The sequence below is a fragment of the Zootoca vivipara genome, chromosome 14, assembly GCF_963506605.1.
Source record: "Zootoca vivipara chromosome 14, rZooViv1.1, whole genome shotgun sequence".
Taxonomy (NCBI): Eukaryota; Metazoa; Chordata; class Lepidosauria; order Squamata; family Lacertidae; genus Zootoca; species Zootoca vivipara.
The window spans coordinates 5,812,707-5,832,676 of NC_083289.1; the positions used below are offsets into that span (position 1 = coordinate 5,812,707).

At 45.3% G+C, this 19,970-nt stretch overlaps 1 protein-coding gene across 9 annotated transcripts in view; it reads right to left on the reverse strand.

The window, feature by feature from the left end:
- Positions 1-19,970, reverse strand: part of DAPK2 (death associated protein kinase 2) — a 63,528-nt gene that overhangs the window by 31,123 nt on the left and 12,435 nt on the right. For all 9 annotated transcript variants that reach the window (XR_009558577.1, XM_060282982.1, XM_035130930.2 and 6 more), the window contains one exon: positions 16,393-16,491. Coding sequence is in view for 8 of the 9 variants with exons in the window: in XM_060282982.1 (XP_060138965.1) it covers positions 16,393-16,469 (77 nt within the window). In the remaining variant the exon portion in view is untranslated. The remainder of the gene's footprint in view (positions 1-16,392; positions 16,492-19,970) is intronic.

The window sequence follows — 19,970 nt, forward strand, 5'->3', positions numbered from 1 at the left end:
GAAGCATCCAGAAGAGCGCTTTCTCCAAGTTCAGGGAATGGGTTTTTTTGTCCTCTTCCTGTCACCTAGTGCCAGCAGGGGCTGTACTATTCAGGATGCAGAAAATCCTCCCTAGGGCACCTCTCAACAGAATCCCATTCAGAATTCCAGACTGATTAAAATTACAGGGTTTTGTTTACACAGCAGAACCTCTGAACTATAAACTTTCCCTCTGTCATTAAACACATTACAAGTATAGTAATTACAGTATATGTATGCAGAGGGCATACATTATGTGGCATATCCTGCAATTAAATGCCATATTTCCCAATGTAATACCAAGAGTATTATATAATTAACAGAGAGACCACAGCCAAAGTCAGGTCTAAAGTCTCTCGCACATCCATAAAAGCCCAGAAATCCAGAGATAAGGCTCACACTTGACCTTCACATGGCCTGGAATGCCTTAGGATTGTAGTACAGACCCTCAACCACTAATTCTAGTTCTGTGATTGCTAGCCTGATCTACGCACAGAGATGGGTTATAATCTGCAGGGTCATTCCAGACCATTTCATCGAGCGCTGGGAGATTATGGACCAGGCGAGGGATCTGCCTATACATCTTGGGATCATACCTGCCAAGTTCCTGCCGGAAAAATAAGGGATCGGACCGGAAGTAGCAGACTGGAAGTAGCGCTGCCGCCATTTTGGAACTGGGCGGAGCATGCTCAGAAGCGACTTTTGATGCTGCTCTGCCCAGTTCCAAAATGGCCGCCACGCCGGAAGTTGCGCTGCAGCCATTTTGGAACTGGGTAGAGCAGCATCAAAAGTCGCTTCTGAGCATGCGCTGCCCAGTTCCAAAATGACCGCCACGCCAGAAAACGTTTCTGTGCATGTCCAGAGACTCCAGACATGCGCAGAAGGAGCCTCCCCCGGCCAGTAGGTAAACCAGGAAAAAACAAAAAAAATCCGTTTTTTCAGCTGGGAACAGCTGGAAAAACAGGGGTTTCCCAGGGAATACGGGAGACTTGGCAGCTATGCTTGGGATCCGGGTATTTAAAGAATTGTCTGATCCCATACAAATGTGTCCAAATGCCAAGATCTTCCACTGAGGTTCTTCCCTGGGTACCTCTATTCTCCAGCTTTAGGAACACATGAAATTTCCTTACGGTACATCAATTCAGATTGTGTGGATAATGTCACTATATGGTTTAGGCACTAGGTGGCAGTGGATCTAAGTGTATCTGGGTAGAGTTGGATTTTTCAGTGCTGTGCTGTTCTTCTTGGAGACAACAAGGTTCTTTTTTAGCTTCCCAGCATGGCAAAGGGTTGTGGGAAACAAAATCTAAGATTTGCTTTTAAGATTGATATTTGGTGTGAATCTGAAATCGTCATTTGATGCCAAATTGTCAACTAGGGGCACAGCTTCAAAGTATCACCCACATCTCGCAGCTGGCTGGAGAATGTGGCAGAGCAGCTTTACCCGAAATCAACACACCTGGCTTATCCTATTCCTCAGTCTATGGGTGAAGCCAGAATAGCTTGAGAGTTATTAGTATGGTAATATTACAACTGCAACAGACGGTTCCAAGAATTTCTGTGTTTGATCAGGTGCTTCCATAGGACTTTGGAACTTGCAGCAATTTTGTTCCCTTCCGTATCTTCAATTTTGTTTAAGGATGAGACAGGAATTTGATCCCCACATTTGTTTGTGCAGCAGCTGAAATGTTGGACTCCAGTGTGGGAATCGCATGTTCAAATCCCCACTCAGCTATGATTCCTCACGAGGCTCCTCTGGGGCAGATCACAACTTCTCAGTCTAGCTAGTGCAGCTGCATAGTCCTGCCTCCAAATGTAACAGGACTCAGAAAAACATTCATCCATACAAATTGTGAGGAGCCTTGTAAAATATCAAGGCCACAGCTGCACTATGGATTTAATGTAGTATCATGCCATGTTAAACACTTGTGGCTTCCCACAAAGATTCCTGGGAACTGTAGTTTGTTAAGGGTGCTAAGAGCAGTTAGGATATACAATTCTGAGTTCCTGGGGAAGAAAGACTGGTTGTTAAACCATTTTGAGAACTGTAACTCTGCAAAGCAAACAAAGGTCTCCTTAACAACTCTCAGCACCCTCAGCAAACCACAATTCTTTGGGAGAAGCCAAAACTGTTTAAAATGGCATGATACTGCTTTAAATGTATAGTGCTGATGGGGCCTAAGTCTCTGCTATCATTTTTATGTATTTAATTATTTGCACTTCCTTTTGCATATGAGTGTAAAGTAAAGGTAAAGGGACCCCTGACCATTAGGTCCAGTCGTGACCGACTCTGGGGTTGCGCGCTCATCTCGCATTATTGGCCGAGGGAGCCGGCGTACAGCTTCCAGGTCATGTGGCCAGCATGACAAAGCCGCTTCTGGCAAACCAGAGCAGCACACGGAAACGCCGTTTTTACCTTCCCGCTGTAGCGGTTCCTATTTAGCTACTTGCATTTTGACGTGCTTTCGGACTGCTAGGTTGGCAGGAGCTGCGACCAAAGCAACAGGAGCTCACCCCGTCATATGAGTGTAAATCAGTATTAATTTGACATTTCACATCAGTGTAGATAACTTTATCACTTTTTATTTCTGTCCATTTTTATATGTATCTATATATGTGTATGCATGTACAACTTCTCTAGTTTTTCATCTTGGAATTTATTGGACTATATGAATCATAAAAAGAAACAAACGTTAACAATAAATCATAAATGAATAATGCTTGTGTAGAAGTGTGAGGGTTAAGATTAAGCTATTTTATAGTTTAACAGACTTCTACAAGTAAAGGAAGGCATTCAGTCCTTTTCCTGTGGAATATTTACCGGCACCTTGTACATGATTGCTTTTTTAATTATTCCTGTGAAAGGTCCTGTTCAAATGTAATTGTTGGACTCCAACTCCCATCAGCCCCAGCTAACTGGCAGTCAATGGTCAGGAATGATAGGAGCTGAAGTCCAGCAATATCTGGAAGTCCATCCTTGCACTTCTGCACCCACACTAAGTTCAGCTCTATCCTGGGGGAGAAAGTTTGAGACACCCACATACCCAACTCAGCTGATTTGCTGGGCTTATCTCAGAGAACATGCTTATTTCTTTGGCATGCACAGGACCAACAAACAGTGCCTAAGAAGATGACAACACCATCCCTGTTGTGAAGTACCTGGTCCTGCTTTGGTCCTGCTCTGCCTCACCATGGCTCAAGCCCCCAAATTATAGCAGGACAGAGGAAGGACTGGAGATGCCTGGAAGATTCCTTTGACACCAAACAGCAGAAGCAGCTGCTCAAAGTGAAGAAACGAGAGGGAAGGAGGGAGTGTGTGCATTTGTAGGTCAATCCTTAAAGAACTTGTCAAATTATTCTTAGCTTGGAAGCTGATAAAATATGATGCGCAGGGCAGGAACTTTGGGAATTTTCCTCTCGTAGGCCCTCCTCCCTCTTCGCTTGCAGATAAATGGACAAAGGAACTGTTCAGCAGCTCCACCACAAGCTCTTTACTCACCAACCTCCATTTAGTGAGCTAAAAAGGCAATTACCAGGCACTCACCATCTGCAATGTAATCTTTATTTCTTGCTGGTGATCCTTTGCTGGTGATCTCAGTGAAATGTCCAAGGGGCAAACAAATAAATATTCTGGTTACTCACTAGAAAACTGCCCTGCTCATCTTCACTGCTTTCCCTCCTAGTCCTGGAGACAGAGCACAGTCAAACTAGGCTACTGGCTGAACACTAACTGGGACAAGACCAAACAGAAGCAAGCAGGCAGTTTGGACACTCAAGGTGGCTGAGGAAGTAGAAACAGAGGGTGAAGCGTCCAATATATACAGGTCCAGCACTAGATCAGCACGGAAACGTTTGGGGAAGGAGAGAGAGCAGGCTCTGTGTAATGCTTACTCTGAAAGCAATAGGCCCACCTCCATATCCTGGTTTCCTGGACAGGGTGCACTTTCTCCATCTATCTGAGGCAAAAAAAGTCTGTAGAAAAACACATCATGAGCTGGAGGCAGAAGCAACCGATCCACAATCAAGGGTGGGAGGAAGGGAGTGGCTTTCAGAAGTGGCTTCGGCTCCCCTCTTCATCTGGACTTTAGGAAGCAGAAATGTTGAGCATGAGAACATTGTGGTATATTAGCGGCCAAACCTAACAAATCCATATTATGGCTACTTAGCATGAGAAGGGGCTAATTTTAATACCACAGAGCTGAGACAACTACGGTGACCCAAAAGAAGTCCTTAAGTCACAGCCCAAATATGATAAAAATAGCCGATGCTCTGAAGAAAGCCACCAATTAACAATGCCTGTACAACTCTATAATTCCACAACACCCAAGAACCACCACACCAAAACACCGAACCACAACATCCCCCTACTTCAAAAAAACACAGACTAGGCCACCAAGACAACTGAGATGGCACCAACCAAGGAGATGGCGAATGACAAAGAGATCGCAACATCCCTCCTGATGACAATTGCCGAACAACAAAAAGAGACCTGAGGGAAATGGAACTGAGAATAGCAGAACTATTAAAGAAAACAGTGACTCCCCTGAAGACAATAAGCGACCTGACCTCCAACGTGGAAACCCTCACGGGCACCATCTCCACTCTAGAAAAAGAAAACCAGATGCAAATAATACAAATAGAGCAACTCCGAGAGGAAAACACACGTCTGAAAAACAAATTAGCTGATACGGACAACCGCCAAAAAGAGAACGCATGGAAGTAAGAATTAAACTAGCAGACCTAGAAGACTGCAGCAGATGCTGCAACATCCGCTTCTGCAATATCCCTGAGAAAACAGAGGACAGAATTTGCTGTATCCTGCTCTTAGTATGAGCAGAAGAAAAATAAATGATCAGGATCGTGTACACACACACGTGTATACAGTGGAGAGGGGCGGAGAGCAGGCGCGCTGCCCCCAGGGAGGTGGAGCGCGTTCTGGGGGCAGGGTGTGGCGTGCATTTTGGGAGCAGGGGCGCCGCCTGCGGAGGAGGGGCACCCAGTGCGGGCGGGGGGGGAGGCATCTTCCTACGTTACTGCATGTATACACACAGAGAGAGCTGTAGAGCACAGCCGCAGAAGCCACTTGAAAAGTTGGCAGCCGAAGCTGTTTAGGCATTCAGCTAGAGTGTCACAGCCTGCCTTGCTCTGGCTTCTGAAGGAGAATGTGCTACTAAACTACTAAGCTGGTAGTACAGTAATAAACTAATACTCAAAGATGAAGCTGTGGAGCACCATGTAAGGCAGAACTTTCCCAACTGTGTGTGTGAGAGAGACACATTAATGTGTTGACTGCAGTGTGTAGGTCGCACAAACACTCCCCACCCTCCTCCTGGGGCTGGAAAGGGGTTAACTTAACCTCTGGTTTGCTAGTAAAACTGTGTTACGAAATGATGCATGTCTAAAAGTTGTGTCACCAACATGAGAAGTTTGGAAAGCTCTGGTGTAAGGGAAACAAGACTAAGGTATTCCTAAAAGGAACAGAGTGGGGCGCTGCCTTCCTGAGCATTCCCTGGTCAAAGAGGGCTGTTGGAGGACATGAGCTTGTCACTGCAGCTGTCAGGAGCAAGGTGTCAGTAGCAGGTCAGTGATAAATAACACAGCATCAATGAGGTTAACTCTTTATTCAAGGAAATGAGTTCAACTCAGGAAGCCAGGCTTAGTGAGCACAGCAACTCGCCTTGATAGAACTTGCGGCTATGATGCAGTTGGCTATGTCTACGCTTCCTTTGGGTCCTTCCCAAGCAATTGGAGACTATTGTCTTATCTCTATTTGCTCTTCCCTCTTCATACCGTTTAGGGTTCTAGAAGACTAGGGGGACGAGGAGCTAGTCTCAGCAGGAAGGGGAGACCCCCCCCGGCTTCCTCAGCAGCCTGCTTCATCTCTGCCTCTTGACCCCCCCCGCTCCTCTCTAGCCTCCACTTCTGCCTCTGATTTTGGACTGCCCGCTGCCACAACCTCTACCTGATCACTAAACCATGTTACCTCTCCAGCTTCTGACACCTCCTCCTCCCAGTCTGCTCCCTCTTCTCCCTCTGATCACTCATTGTCATCCCACCACCATACCTCGGGCTCTGAGCCTTCTTCCTGGGGGGGGGGGGTTCCCCAGGTGGTTCCTCCCACCACTCCTCCGCATCCAGCAAGTCAATCACAGCAGCTGTAGGGCACATGCACACACGCACGCGCACGCACACACACACACACACCCTAAAGTGGCCTGCCATGTCATCTGCACACACCCCTCCCACCTGCTGTGTTCACTTCAAACACTGCTGGGCTCCAAGCAACAACAGATTTGTGCCCTCTGACTGAGAAAGTGAGTGTATGGAAAGTGTAGCCTGCTAATAGCTGCCTTTTAGAGACAGACCAGGTGACACCTCCCTCCCCGATGGCCATGAGTTTTTGTTGTTGTTTGGGGTTTTCCTCAGCAAAGTCAGAGTTAATTTCCTCTTGTCCCGTGGTAGTTCCTGTTTCACTGCATAGCTTTCCTAAAGATAGAACGGGAACCAGAGCAATTATGCCTGGAATGACAAGCAGCTGCCTTTGACGCCACACAGATACAAAGGGAGTGGGGCAGGGGTTCAGCTGTGTGTGTGTGTGTGTGTGTGTGTGTGTGTGTGTAGAAGTGATATTTAAGTCCTGGATAAAACTGGAAAGTGAATGCCGCTTGGAAGTGGGTGGCAGAGTTTAAAGGGGGGGGAGCTCCCCTGAGATGCAAACAAGAAGTTTCAGAAAGGCAGTTTCTATTGCGGCTGGAGGGGCAGAGAAAGAGTTGTGCCCCTGCCCCACTCCCACCCACCCCCCAGTCCCAAGGGCACTCAGAGGCTTTGCTACATCTTCTATATCCATTCAAGCAGAATATTTACATTAATTTCAATTATTTAGGAGGCTTCTGTCCTGCCCTTAATTAACAGATTCCAGGGGGGGGGTACAGTAAAGGGTACAGGGACCCCTGACCATTAGGTCCAGTCGTGACCGACTCTGGGGTTGCAGCGCTCATCTCGCGTTATTGGCCGAGGGAGCCAGCGTACAGCTTCCAGGTCATGTGGCCAGCATGACTAAGCCGCTTCTGGCAAACCAGAGCAGCACACGGAAACGCCATTTACCTTCCCGCTGTAGTGGTATCTATTTATCTACTTGCACTTTGACATGCTTTTGAACTGCTAGGTTGACAAGAGCAGGGACCGAGCAATGGGAGCTCAATGACAATTTCTCAAGGTTTCCGAATGTGCCCTCCAGCCGAAAAGGTTAATGAAAGCAACTAAGATAACAAGGAGCCTGGAGAACTGTTAGAACGGCAGGGCAGGCTATGGATCTTCCAACAGAATAAAATCTTATGACCTGGAAAGGGCCTGGGCAAACAGATACATTTTTGCTCAGTGCCAAATGCTACCATATAAGTGGGACTGCACTCAGGTCACTCGTGACAGCCCTGACTATTTTATCGAACAGTTCAGTCCCCCAGAGCCTTTGGCCCAAGATATCATAGGCGCACTGAACTATTTCTAAAAGCAGCAGTCATTCAGGGAATCATAGACCCACCACTGAGGTGGGAGGAGAGGCTAGTGCAGGGGTCCCCAAACTAAGGCTCAGGGGCTAGATGCGGCCCAATCGCCTTCTCCATCTGGCTGCAGACGGTGCAGGAATCAGCATGTTTTTACATGAGTAGAATGTGTCCTTTTATTTAAAATGCATCTCTGGGTTATTTGTGGGGCATAGGAATTCGTTCATTATTTTTTTCCCAAAATATAGTCCGACCCTCCCCAAGGTCTGAGGGACAGTGGACCAGCCCCCTGCTGAAAAGATTTGCTGACCCCTAGGCTACCGTAGTGCTTCTGGTAGATCATGACACTGAGGAGGGGGCCTTCCATTCAGTCCTACTGAAAGCAATGTTTTCAGTTCGATCACTTGTGGCACCATTCTTTTAAGCCAGGGATCAGCAAACTTTTTCAGCCCACTGTCCCTCAGATCTTGTGGGGGGCCTGACTATATTTTTTGGGGAAAATTGAACAAATTCCTATGCCCCACAAATAACCCAGAGATGCATTTTAAATAAAAGGACACATTCTACTCATGTAAAAACACCAGACAGGCCCCACAAATAACCCAGAGATGCATTTCAAAAGCAGAGGCGTTTCTGATGTTTCCATTAAGCAGTTGGAACTGTCCTTTTCCTCCTCTCCTGATGCGGCTTCTGAGCAGACAGGGAGCTAAAATAAATGACCAAAAGATCAACCATTTGCATAGGGACATGCAACAATTGCTTTCCTTTGTTATGATGATGCTACTGCCTGGGGGCACTGCACACTTATAATTGACCTCGGAACAGCACTGTCCATTCTGTGTCTCAAAGGCTGCCTTTCCTTTCAACAATAAAGCTTCTGTGACAAAAACAGCCCCACCCAGCACCTGTGGGGCAGGAAAACAGGTCCCACGAGGACTGATGGATGTGGAAGGACAATTTCTTGCTGAAAGGCCCAGGCAACAATGTGGGTTCTGATGGTTATTATTTTTTAAGATACAAATGCAGAAGTGCAAAACAGAAACACGATGGATAATGCTCCCCGGACACTGTCCTCTATCAGAGAATCCTTCTAGCCCTTCGCAGCCTAGGACCCTCGTACCCACGGGACCGCCTCTCCCGGTATGCCCCGCGGAGGACCTTAAGGTCCATAAATTGCAACACCCTAGAGGTCCTGGGACCTAAGGATGTCAGATTAGCCTCAACCAGAGCCAGGGCTAGAGATGTGAAGGCCTGGGGGGGAAAACCGGAAAAATTCAGGGGGGGGGGGGTGTCCATTTTTTTCCTGAAGCCTTTTTTTGTTTTTTCCCAAAAAATTGGAAAAATTGAAAAAAATCAAAAATAGATTATGGAATGTTTTATTTTAACATGATGAATAAAATATTTTAAGATAAGGGGATCGAATATCTTATAAATCATTTTTTAAAAATATGTATGGTATCAGATTATTCTAATTTCTGTGAAGACAAGCAAGTCCTAGGTTACAAACTGAACTCTCCAATGCAAGAACAAGATACATTTCTTCCTTTAGGACAGGCATCCCCAAACTCGGCCCTCCAGATGTTTTGGGGCTACAACTCGCATCATCCCTAGCTAACAGGACTAGTGGTCAAGGATGATGGGAATTGTACCGTATATTCCTGCGTATAAGACGACCCCCGACTTTTGAGAAGATTTTCCTGGGTTAAAAAGTAGTCTTATACGCAGGAATATACAGTAGTTCCAAAACATCTGGAGGGCCAAGTTTGGGGGTGCCTGCTTTAGGAGGTGCTGCTGTCACCAGAAAAGAAAAAGGTTTCAGTTTTGTTTTTGCATATGCATTGGTTCTGTTCCTCTTCACTAGGCCTCAAAGCACTGGAAGAAAATATAGATAGAGCAACAAAAAGGGCCTTCAAGTATATGTGTTGTTGTGGCAATCAGAGAAGTGTTATGAAAAAAAAAGAAATGAAAATATTTTAAACATTAAATGCTGTAAAACAGTCTTTTAAAAAGTGAAATAAACTAATTTAAGTATATACCGGTAGTAGTAGCTAAAGTGGTTAACAGACCACACACATCAGTGTGAGGAAATACATAAGGTCTCATGGGCAAAACATGGGCAAAACAGTTCCTGTTTGGATACACTGTATTTCTAATATGCTAGTTGTGATAATTTTCTGCCCATTAAAATTATCCATAGTTAAATTTTATGTTTCTAAAGTAACAGAATGACTTTCAATCTGGAAAAGAAAAAAGAAGTGCTAATGTAGCATCTTTTTCAATTTTTCCAAAAATTTCCGTTTCCCCCCCAGAAAAAAGGGGGGGAGGGGAACGGGTTTTTTCTGAGCTTCAAAATTTCCGAAATTGTACATCTCTAGCCAGGGCCTTTTCAACACTGGCTCTTGCCTGGTGGAACGCTTTGTCTCATGAGACCAGGGCCCTGTGGGATCTGATTTCTTTCCGCAGGGCCTGTAAGACAGAGTTGTTCCACCTGGCCTTTGGCCTGGAACCAACTTGATCCCCTCCCGCTCTTTCCTTTTTCTGTGGTGGAACTCATATTTCGGGACTTCCCTGGCTTTTTTCTGGCCCACGTAGGACCAGTCTGGATAGTTGACCTGGTGAAGACTTGACATTTTCTTCCCCAAAACAGTTTTTGATTTGAGTTTCTATTGAAATGAGGCTGCATTTTAATGTTGTATTTAATCTTGTTTTTAAGCTGTATTTTAATGTTAGCCATTGGCTGGGGAGGGCAGGGTATAAATAAAATTTATTATTATTTTTACCCAGAGACATTACCATTTTCAAAAAATGCTTCTACAAATTTGTTCTCTGCAATAAATGCTGATTCAACGAAACCTTTGGACAAGAATCCTTTTGCCCTTGCCTCCCCCATGAATGCCTCCCACCCTGCCAATCCACTCAGCCTCAGCCACAGAGGCTTCCTCAATTTGACACAGAATTCTCTTGACTGTGGATGACTGACCAGCTATTGAGAGGAGGGACTTGAAGTCTCATCCTGTGGAATGTGTCAGCTGTTTCAAAACCCTAGTTTGAAGGTCTGGCACAAACCATAGCTTTGTTGGCTTGGGTGAAATGGCAGATTTAGGTTTCCATGGAAGTGGAAGTAGCTCATAAAAGCAGTGTACACAAATGGGATGGTGGGAAGACCATATGAGCACAGGAGACAGCCAGAAATGCCAAATCAGCTTGTATGGAATCGCATTGACTCACATCCATCCCAGTCTCCTTCCCACTCTCCACTTTTTTTTAATTGTCAGGAGCAGGGATATTGTCATTTTTTTCACTTATGCTGTTCTGCAAGCAGGGGGGGGGGAATGCAGCCCATCAAGCTTATCAGGCCCTCGGGATTCCCTTCAGAATCACGCCCTCACTGGTCCTGCTCCACAGCCTCCTAAACTGCACTTGCTTGGCTGCAAATGCGTCATTGAACCGTGACAATGTCTCTTGAAGGGGACATCTGAAGGCAGTCCTGTATAGGGAAGCTTCTTAAGGTTGAATGTTTTACTATGTCTTTATATATTCTGGAAGCAACCAAGAGTGGCTGGGGCAACCCAGTCAGATAGGTGGAGTACAAATAAATTATTATAACCCTGCATGCTTGGAGTATAAGTGTTTGAACTTTTGCATGGTTGGAATGCGCACCTACTGTGCAAAGGTGAGGAGTCACACAACTGATGCTCCACCCACTTTTCCGTTTGGCCCCGCCCACCATTGGCCTGTGGTTCCTGTAAGGGCCCATGAGGGAGTGCAGCCCTTGGGCTGAAAAGTGTTCCCCACCCCACTACTGTAAAGCTTTGTGTTTGTTGGCAACCATTTGAATGGATTCTTCATCCAAGCAAAGGACCCATGAAGTCAAGCTGTGATTGTACATTTCACTGTAACTTTCTCTTGCTGCCTTCGCATTACCTGATCCCCAGCAGGGAGACGGTGTTCGAACTGTGGCCTCATGCCTTATCTTCCCTCAGTCAGTTCCTCCCTTCAGCAATACGTCACACTTATCTCCACTTTTGCTTTGGCAGGTCAATATTTACCCAACAATCTCACTTGTGCATGTATGAGTTGGTCAAAGTTTCATTCGCTCCCCTTCAACAGCATTGAAGATCGCCAAGTTGATTTCTATTTACCATCCAAAGAGTGAAGCCACCCAAAAGGGATCCCAGTGAATTCAGCATCAGTTACTGTGTTGGAGCAGGAGAAGAAGGAATGTGGATGGACTACAGTTCTCATCATCTCCAAGCATTGCCCAGGCTGGCTGATGGGAACTGGAATCCAACACCTTCCGGAGATTCACATGTTTTCCAAGTCAGCTCTGCACCATCCAAGATCCAGCAAATCCAGCAATCAGAAGCACTGAATTAGAATATGAATTCCACACACAAAGGTTTTGCTTTACTGCAGATGTACCGCAGTTGGGATGATATCCCCATCTCCCCATGGTCTGGTTTATTAGGCTGAAAATAGGGGTCTTGTTTTAGTTACAGGTGAATGCCTAGTAGAGAGCTATGAAGATCATGTACTGCAGAGAACAACTTACTACTTAATATGGAACTCCTGGCTGAACAGGCGTGAGAAAACTTAATCGCAGATAATAAGTGCCCTCCGTGATGGATTAATCTTGTTGTAAAGTAATTATGTTTTGTGTATTAACTTGGAAAATATGTAGAGTAAAACAACAACAGTTCCTTCTCTTATTACATATTATTAATCACTTCTAACTTATAACAGCACTATGCAGCTATTTATTTATGTATTACATATTTTCATACGGAATGTATTATTTACCAGGTCCCGATCCACACAGGTGCTTCCCTTTGTCTCAAACAGCCTCACAGCCAGCTAGCCGGGTACTTTGGCTGTGGCTCTGAAGCTCCTGCCTCTCTCACTGTCCCCCTCTGCTCCCATGGCCTTTGCAAGTCCAGAGTCTATCCCGTGCAAGGCACACAGTCCATTAACTCTCTACTGACACTAAGTAGGATTCAGGACGGTCAGCATCTGGAAGGGAACTCCCATGTTTTATGATGTTTTTATATTCTGCTGGGAGCTGCCCAGAGTGGCTGGGGAAACCCAGACAGATGGGTGGGGTATTGTTGTTATTATTATTATTAGTAGTAGTAGTATTAGTATTATTACCATCCTGAGCTCCATTGTGAAAACAAGATGGGCTACAAATTAATTATACAAGTAAATGAAACTCAATCTGTGTGTGTGTGAGAGAGAGGGGGTGTCCCATTACAATTTACCAACTCAGATGCCAATATGTCTGAACTGGCCATGGAGCAAGTTCTGTCCTGTAATAGGATTTCTGCTTCTCAGAGTTAAGGGAACATCAATTTGTCAAACATATGATGACACAATGCTTATGACAGCAACTGACACACCCTCCCTTTTACCGCAAACAACTCGTCTGCAGAAGCTTTACCTCCCAAAAGTATTACAGAACCTCTGGGTGTCTGCCACTGGCATGGCTGCCAAATAAGGACTTCTAGGTAGACGTGACTTGATGACAGGGCTGGAGGGTGATTTTAAGATCCCAAGGCATTAGTCCTGTCCAGAGCTGACAAATCATGTCAAGCTCCCAGGTACAAGCACCAGTCATTTCCCTGCTGCTGCTGCTATTCACAACCCTCCTGGTTTTTCGTTCCAGACATTGTAAAAATCAGCTATCAACTACTCAGGGGAGTTGTCAATACTGTATTTCCAAAATATAAGCGCAATGGCAAAAGCAATTATTCCATAAACACTGGGCCTCAAGAAGCCATGCCGCTGGAATAATTTTTTATTTACCAGCTGAATGGCAAAAGAAGATGCTTTGCTTCCTCTTTCTGCTGCTTTATAGGACATCAGAAAAGCCCTGAATCAGCTGGATCAGGGCCAAGATCTAACCCTGCAGGACTCAAGTCCAAAACATCTGAAGGGCACCAGGTTGACAAAGGCTGCTGCTGAAATGGAACGAGAATCAAATCTTTATTGTTGTTTCTTGCTTTAGACTTTTTTTAGAAAACTTGTTGTAAAAAATCTCATTATTGGAAAGAAATTAAATATGGCTCATGCACCTTCCAAATCAAATTAAGGCAGTCATCTCCCCTGGCTGGCCCTCTGCTTTGGCGGGGAGTGCATACTTTTATTTAATTAAGTTTATTGTGCTTAAATGAGCAGATTCTACAACAGTTTAATTGACAACCACCACCTTTAGTGCTTTTAGCAGAAAACTCAGCAGCAAAAAAGCAAAAAAAAATAAGCCATTTCATTTTTGATAGGCTGATTCACTTCGCTGAATCAGATGCTGACAGGCATCTCAGCAAGATTACAAGTTGAATGAGCACTTCCTGCCACAGCTTCACCAGGGATGTCCTGTGTGAAATACATGGCTGAGAGGATGAAGCTTAGAGGGACCAGGGTCTGATCTAGGGCTGGCCTGGAACATGAAGCTGCCACAGGCAGAGAAGCATCTAAACAACTCCTGCCCCCTGCCCAAGATCTCAGGGCTCAGTTGCCTAGAGTAGTAGTAACAACAACAACAACAACAACAACAACAACAACAACAACAACAACAACAACAACAACAATAACAGAGAAGCTGCTTCTATGAACTGGCATCTTGGCCATCCGTCAGTCCCAGTGAAACCAAGTGGCCACAGGGGCACATCCACATCTATTCTCTTGGTTGTGCACAGACCACAGGTTTTCAACCTTTTGGAGTCCACAGCTCCCTTGACCAACTACATTTTTTCTGCGGCACTCCTGTGGGGCTCAGGAGCCCAGTTATGTCACCCATTTTCAAACACCCTCCCTTGTGGAGTGTTTCCTCAGCCATCCCTCCCATCCCCTCTCCTTGGGAGTTCTCCCAGCAGCCACTGCTGCCGCCCCTGGTCTCTGAGCTGCCCCCCTCCAAAGAGAAGTGCCTTCTCACACTGCCCCAGGGGTCCTGGCAGAGGATGCCCCCACCCTTAGTGCCCCAATGGAGACCAACCCAAGGTGAACATGAGGCCAGCACCTTACTCATCTTGGGAGGTAGCAGTGACAGCAGCAGGCACTGCCAGGTCTGCATGGTGGAAAGGCTCCCAGGCAGGCCTTGCACACAGCAAGCACAAGAAAGGCCAACACAGCGCTTGCCTGCCCGACTGCCCATCCAAGCCTCCCACTTGTCCATCTGTTCCCAACAGCAAGGGCTGGTGGGCTGGCTTACTTGCCTCCCTCACCTGCTCGCTTGCTTACTTCAAGGCCACCTCAGCTCCTGGCAACCAGCACCCGCTGGCCAACTCCAGAGGCATTATTAAACTGGGGATCTTGTAGCCAGGGCTGCTGCAACCAACAGCCGCACAAGTCTTTGGGAGGCAGAGAAATGAGAGGGCATCAGAGTAGAGAGGAAAGGACAGAGGGACAGAGGCCAGTGTTGACTGTGGCACCCCTGACCATCATTCAAGGCACTCCAGGGTTCCACGGCACACCAGTTGAAAACCACCGGCATAGAGCTATAAACATCTCCACCCACACCAGAGATGTGTCAATTATTACCGTATTATAATTTTTAAAAAGGAATCTTCTTGCAGCAGTGTCTTGGGGGAGACAGGGGGAAATAACTGACGGCCACATCAGCACACACACCCCGTCCCAAAGCGGGGTTTCAGCATCCCTGATGCAAGCTTACTAGGGAGGAGCCGTGTCACTTCTATACAGTAGCCAACACATAACTGGCCTGAAGTAAATCTTTAATAAGCAGCATGGGAAAGGAAAGATGCAGCCTCTCCCTTCCTGCAAATGGCAGTAGATCAGTGGGGTAGCAGTTTAGTTCTGCCTGTAGAACAACAAGATGCAATGGGTTTTTATAATCCCTGACAACTATTTTACCAAAAAACATGTTTTGTTCCGTGCAAGTGATGCAAATTCTGAAGGTATCTTGACATAAGTCTCCGTAACCACCAGACACACCTGTCAGCACCCTGAATAGTTGCAAATCAGAGAGAAGAGGCACTGTGACCTGACAACAACGTAAAACAATCTTGTTTACTGAACTGAAAGTATGAATGAAGCATGCGACTGCTTGCCTCGGCCGCGCCCTGTACCCTCACAGCACATCTCAAGGTGGGCCTTTGTGACTGGGTCCCTGTGCATTGGGGGAGGAAACATGGGGCTAGTTCACACAGGCTTTCCCTTGATGCCTAAGTTATCACAGGTTGTTAATGAGAGATGGGAAACCAAATTCCAACCCCCTCAAATGTAGTTGATTCAGTGGAGTGCATTCCCACAGGTGAGATATCAAGCGATACCTCTTGTCCCTCAGAGCTGTCCCACAGAGTTTGCTTGTTGGGACCCAAACATTCTTAAATTATGTCTAATTTACTTTACGTTTATGCATTCATATTCTGCCATGCTCAAGTCTACTTCAGAAGATAAAACCACCTTGATGAAATATGCCTGGCTGTGGCTGCAGAGAAAAGGTAGACAGACTAAAATCAGTTCATTCACCCTGACTTTTTAAACAGGTAAGCAGGAGCGAACGGGAGCTTCCACACACCTGGCCCCATACAAATAGCAGGCAGTAGGTCCCTGATGCAGAATAGGACTGCAGCAGGGGGCAAAGGGTTAAAGCCCCCTCCCCTTCACACCATGGTCCCAACCCAGTTCGTTCGTTGCATAAACCACCTGGTGTTTAACCAGAAATTGAAATGGAGTATAAACGGTACACCTCTATGCAATGTATTTTACTGAAACTGCCACAAACTTAGTCTAATGTTAGGACAGTACAGTTTGCATCTGTTTGTAAACATTCCATGACATCTCAGCGGTGCAGCCAATGGTTAAGGGAGCTCGCATGTGACATTTGCACAGAGGAGTAGGAAAAGTTCAGGCTTACCTTCCTAGCTCTTCGCCAATTTCATAAATGTCCTCTACCTTCTGTTGTTTAAACACAGACATGCCTGGACTCCTCATTGATGTACGCTGGTTAATTTAGCTGGGAAATGAAATAGAAACAGTCAGAGATCAGCTCTGTATATGTACTGTGGTCAAAGACTGCTAGCCACAATTTCTAAGAAAAGAATGATTATGCACCACATTGCCCTCAGTGCCCCCCCCCAAAAAATTCAGACAAAAAGATGTTGCAACATATAACCAGAATCAAAGCACAGTATTGTATACCAGTTAATTAAAATGGCTTTTACATACACACACACACACACACACACAGAGAGAGAGAGAGAGAGAGAGAGAGAGAGAGAGAGAGTCTTCTAGATCTTGTGTATTGTAGCTCAGTTAGACAGAGTTCATGATCTATCAGCTGTTCATTCTTAGGTTGTTTCATTTCAGTAGTTGAAGATCTCAGGGTTCAGAGGAAAGGCTGGGCTGGCCTTCCTTGCACTTTGTGGGTGTACAATTGAGTGGTTAAATGGTTGCATGCCATCCCAATCTCTGAGCATGGCAAGATTCCAGGGGTTCCAGGCACTTACCCAGGGTTCCTGTTTCCTTTTGGAAGGAGGCACAACAGAGACTGTAGTGCCTTTATGATATAGGGTTTGTTTACACATATACACAACATGAGCCTACAATGGAGGGCTTCACAGCATCAACCCTCTCCCAAAAGGTCCTGCTTCTCACACAGTCCCAGCTTTGGATTCCAGCAGAAATCTGGCTCTCCAGCATGCCCGGCTCTCTGTCTGACTTTCCAGCCTGCAGCTTTTGCATCTGGCTTCCAGCTCACATAACTCAACTCTGAACTCTGACCTTTTGTCTTTCTAACTGACCAGAGAGGGAAGCCCACCCATTTGTCCTCTGGCACAGAGCCACTTCCTTTGTTCCCTTAAGGACTCATATTCAGCAGACCATTACCAGGCAGGGCTGGCTATTCCAGCAACTGAATCCATGCTGGATCCAGGCATTCAGCCTAACCCCTCTTCCCCACCCCACCCCAGCTCATAACAATATCATTCTTATGAAATAAATAAATAAGTAAATAAATTGCAGTCACAGTTCCTTTTGCAGAAATACTCTCAGGACCACGTCATGTTTAGATAGATAGATCAGCGGGAAAGTGCCTCCACTTTTGCAAGGCATTGTTCTGCAAGATGCTGCCGCCACCAACACACCTTTGGGCTTGGCTTCCTCATTAGGGAAAGGTGTGGGTCTTTAAAAGGTGGGGGCAGGGCAGAGAACACCTCTTAAAGAATGTATCACATCATCCAGGAAGGTAATATATGTTTTTTTTAAAAACAAGAGCGTGGTTTAGTATATAAGCCTCCTGGGAAGTTGGCCGATTGCTCTGTTGACTCACTTCTCTAGGGCTTTTTGGAGGAGAATGAAAGGATTCCCGTTTGTCATATTTGCATAAACCTCACACACAACAATGCTTAGCATTTATATAATGTGTCTTGGTTTTTTGAGTCAGATTATTCCACTTCTGTGCCAATTTTGGGCTGCAAGAATACACAAAGGCGGGAGTTGTTTGTGATGGCCTGCTGCTGCTGTACCACAATGGAGCTCCCTCCTCTTAGAGTCACTACAAAGACTTGTCTAATCAGCTGGACTTCTGGTGGCTGGGGCAAGGCTTTTCACCAGGTGGGAAGTTTTCGCATGTCTGGATTAAAATTTTGATATGCATTTTCATATTGTGACCCACCGCAAGTTCCAGGAATTGAAGAAGTCTAAATAAAAATAAACTAAGGGTTGTATCCAGCATTAGTCATAAATGAAACTGAAATTATTAATCAACATGGTTGAATTAGGTCCATTAATTTTAACCAATTCAACCTGAGTAAAACATAGCTGGGTTCTGTGCACCTTTTAGATCACTACATTTTACAATGCAACCATCATGAGAACTAGGAACTTAACTAAAACAAGGGTCTCGTTTTTAGGAGAAAAGCACAAGTAGCCAGGGAATATGGAGCACACAAAATGTTCCCAATCCATAATGTATAAAGTGGCCATTTGCCCAACTTCAGTGAGGACAGCCCTCTATTTGAAAGGCTGTCAATGAACAGTTCTGTGTTTGAAAGGGTTCCAGTCAAAGTTAAAGAACTCTACATATGGAAGGCAGGGAAAGCCTTGAAGTGGCCCACTCTTGGACAGCAGACTAAGTACCGGTAGGTACCTAATGCCTAATGTCTTCTCCATGGGGGTGAGATGGATTGTATGCCTATTTTAAATTATAGCAATTATTTCTAAATTTGCATCTACACATACAAATTAACATGCAAATTGAAGCAGTGGTGTATTTCCCCATATTTGGCAATACGTAAATGTATTCTGCAGTATTGTTCAAAGCTGATGAGGCTCAGTTCCAGGAAGAGAGCGCCATCAGCTCAGGCACTGTTCAAATCCACTTCCTTTCCCAAGGACTTTATAATCTAATATCTAACCCTTGATATAGCTATGCTTCCCTTGGCTATAAAAAAGCAACTGCGAACATTCCTTATGGCTCTCTCTCTTCACACAATCCTCCCCAACAGAATATTGAAGATTTTACCCGGGATCTGCTCTCATTCACCTGACACCCCCAAAACAGTTCCGATTGGACAAAGTAAGTTTCCAAGGCTGCAACCCTATGCCAAGTTACCTGGGAGTGAGCCCAATTCAATGGAATGTACTTCTGAATAGACCAAACAGTATAGGATTTCATTAGATTCATTGCATAGGATTGCATAGTAAGAAAGTGCAATGATGCTTTGTTTTTGACTCCTTTGGAATCAAATTTCTCATGGGAGATATGAACTTGCTTAAAGGGAATTATTTACAATAGGAATAGGAAATTATGACCCTTATATCTATAACTCAAAAAAATATCAGACACAGAAAATGAAAAGAGCAATATATTTTAGTGGACTAACAATACAAAATCTTCTAGTCACAGAGGGTTATTTATACCAGATATCTTCAACCTTTTCAGACTCAGGACCCACGTTTACCCAAACATGCATTTAGGGACACATTTCTTAATTATTTACGATATATTTGCATGGTGGTAGCGCTCCTATTGCAACCCACCTTGGATCAGGCTATGACCCACTAGTTGAAGACTGATTTATGCCACATAATGGGAATAAATCTGGGACCTAATTGTCTCAACCTCACTTGCCCCATCTGCAAAATGGGAGTGGTTTCATAGCCCAGCCTTACCCAATCTAACACCCTCCAGAGGCTTTGGAGTGGACTAAACTCCCATCTGCCCCAGTTAGTGTGGGAGTCTATGGGAGTTTTATTTCCAAACATTGGGAGGGCTGTACCTAGCCTATTTTACAAAACTGTTTTAAGGATTATGGTCTGAGATGCATAAGGTCACATCCGCCAATAAATGTAGACGTTAGCTTTGGAAGCACAATCCTATACATCTCTACGCAGAAGTAAGCCCCACTGAGTTCAATGAGGATTATTTCCATGTACAGGACTGCAGTCAGAGGGGCAGCTAGGTGAGATTCAACAAGGAGTCATGTGGCACAT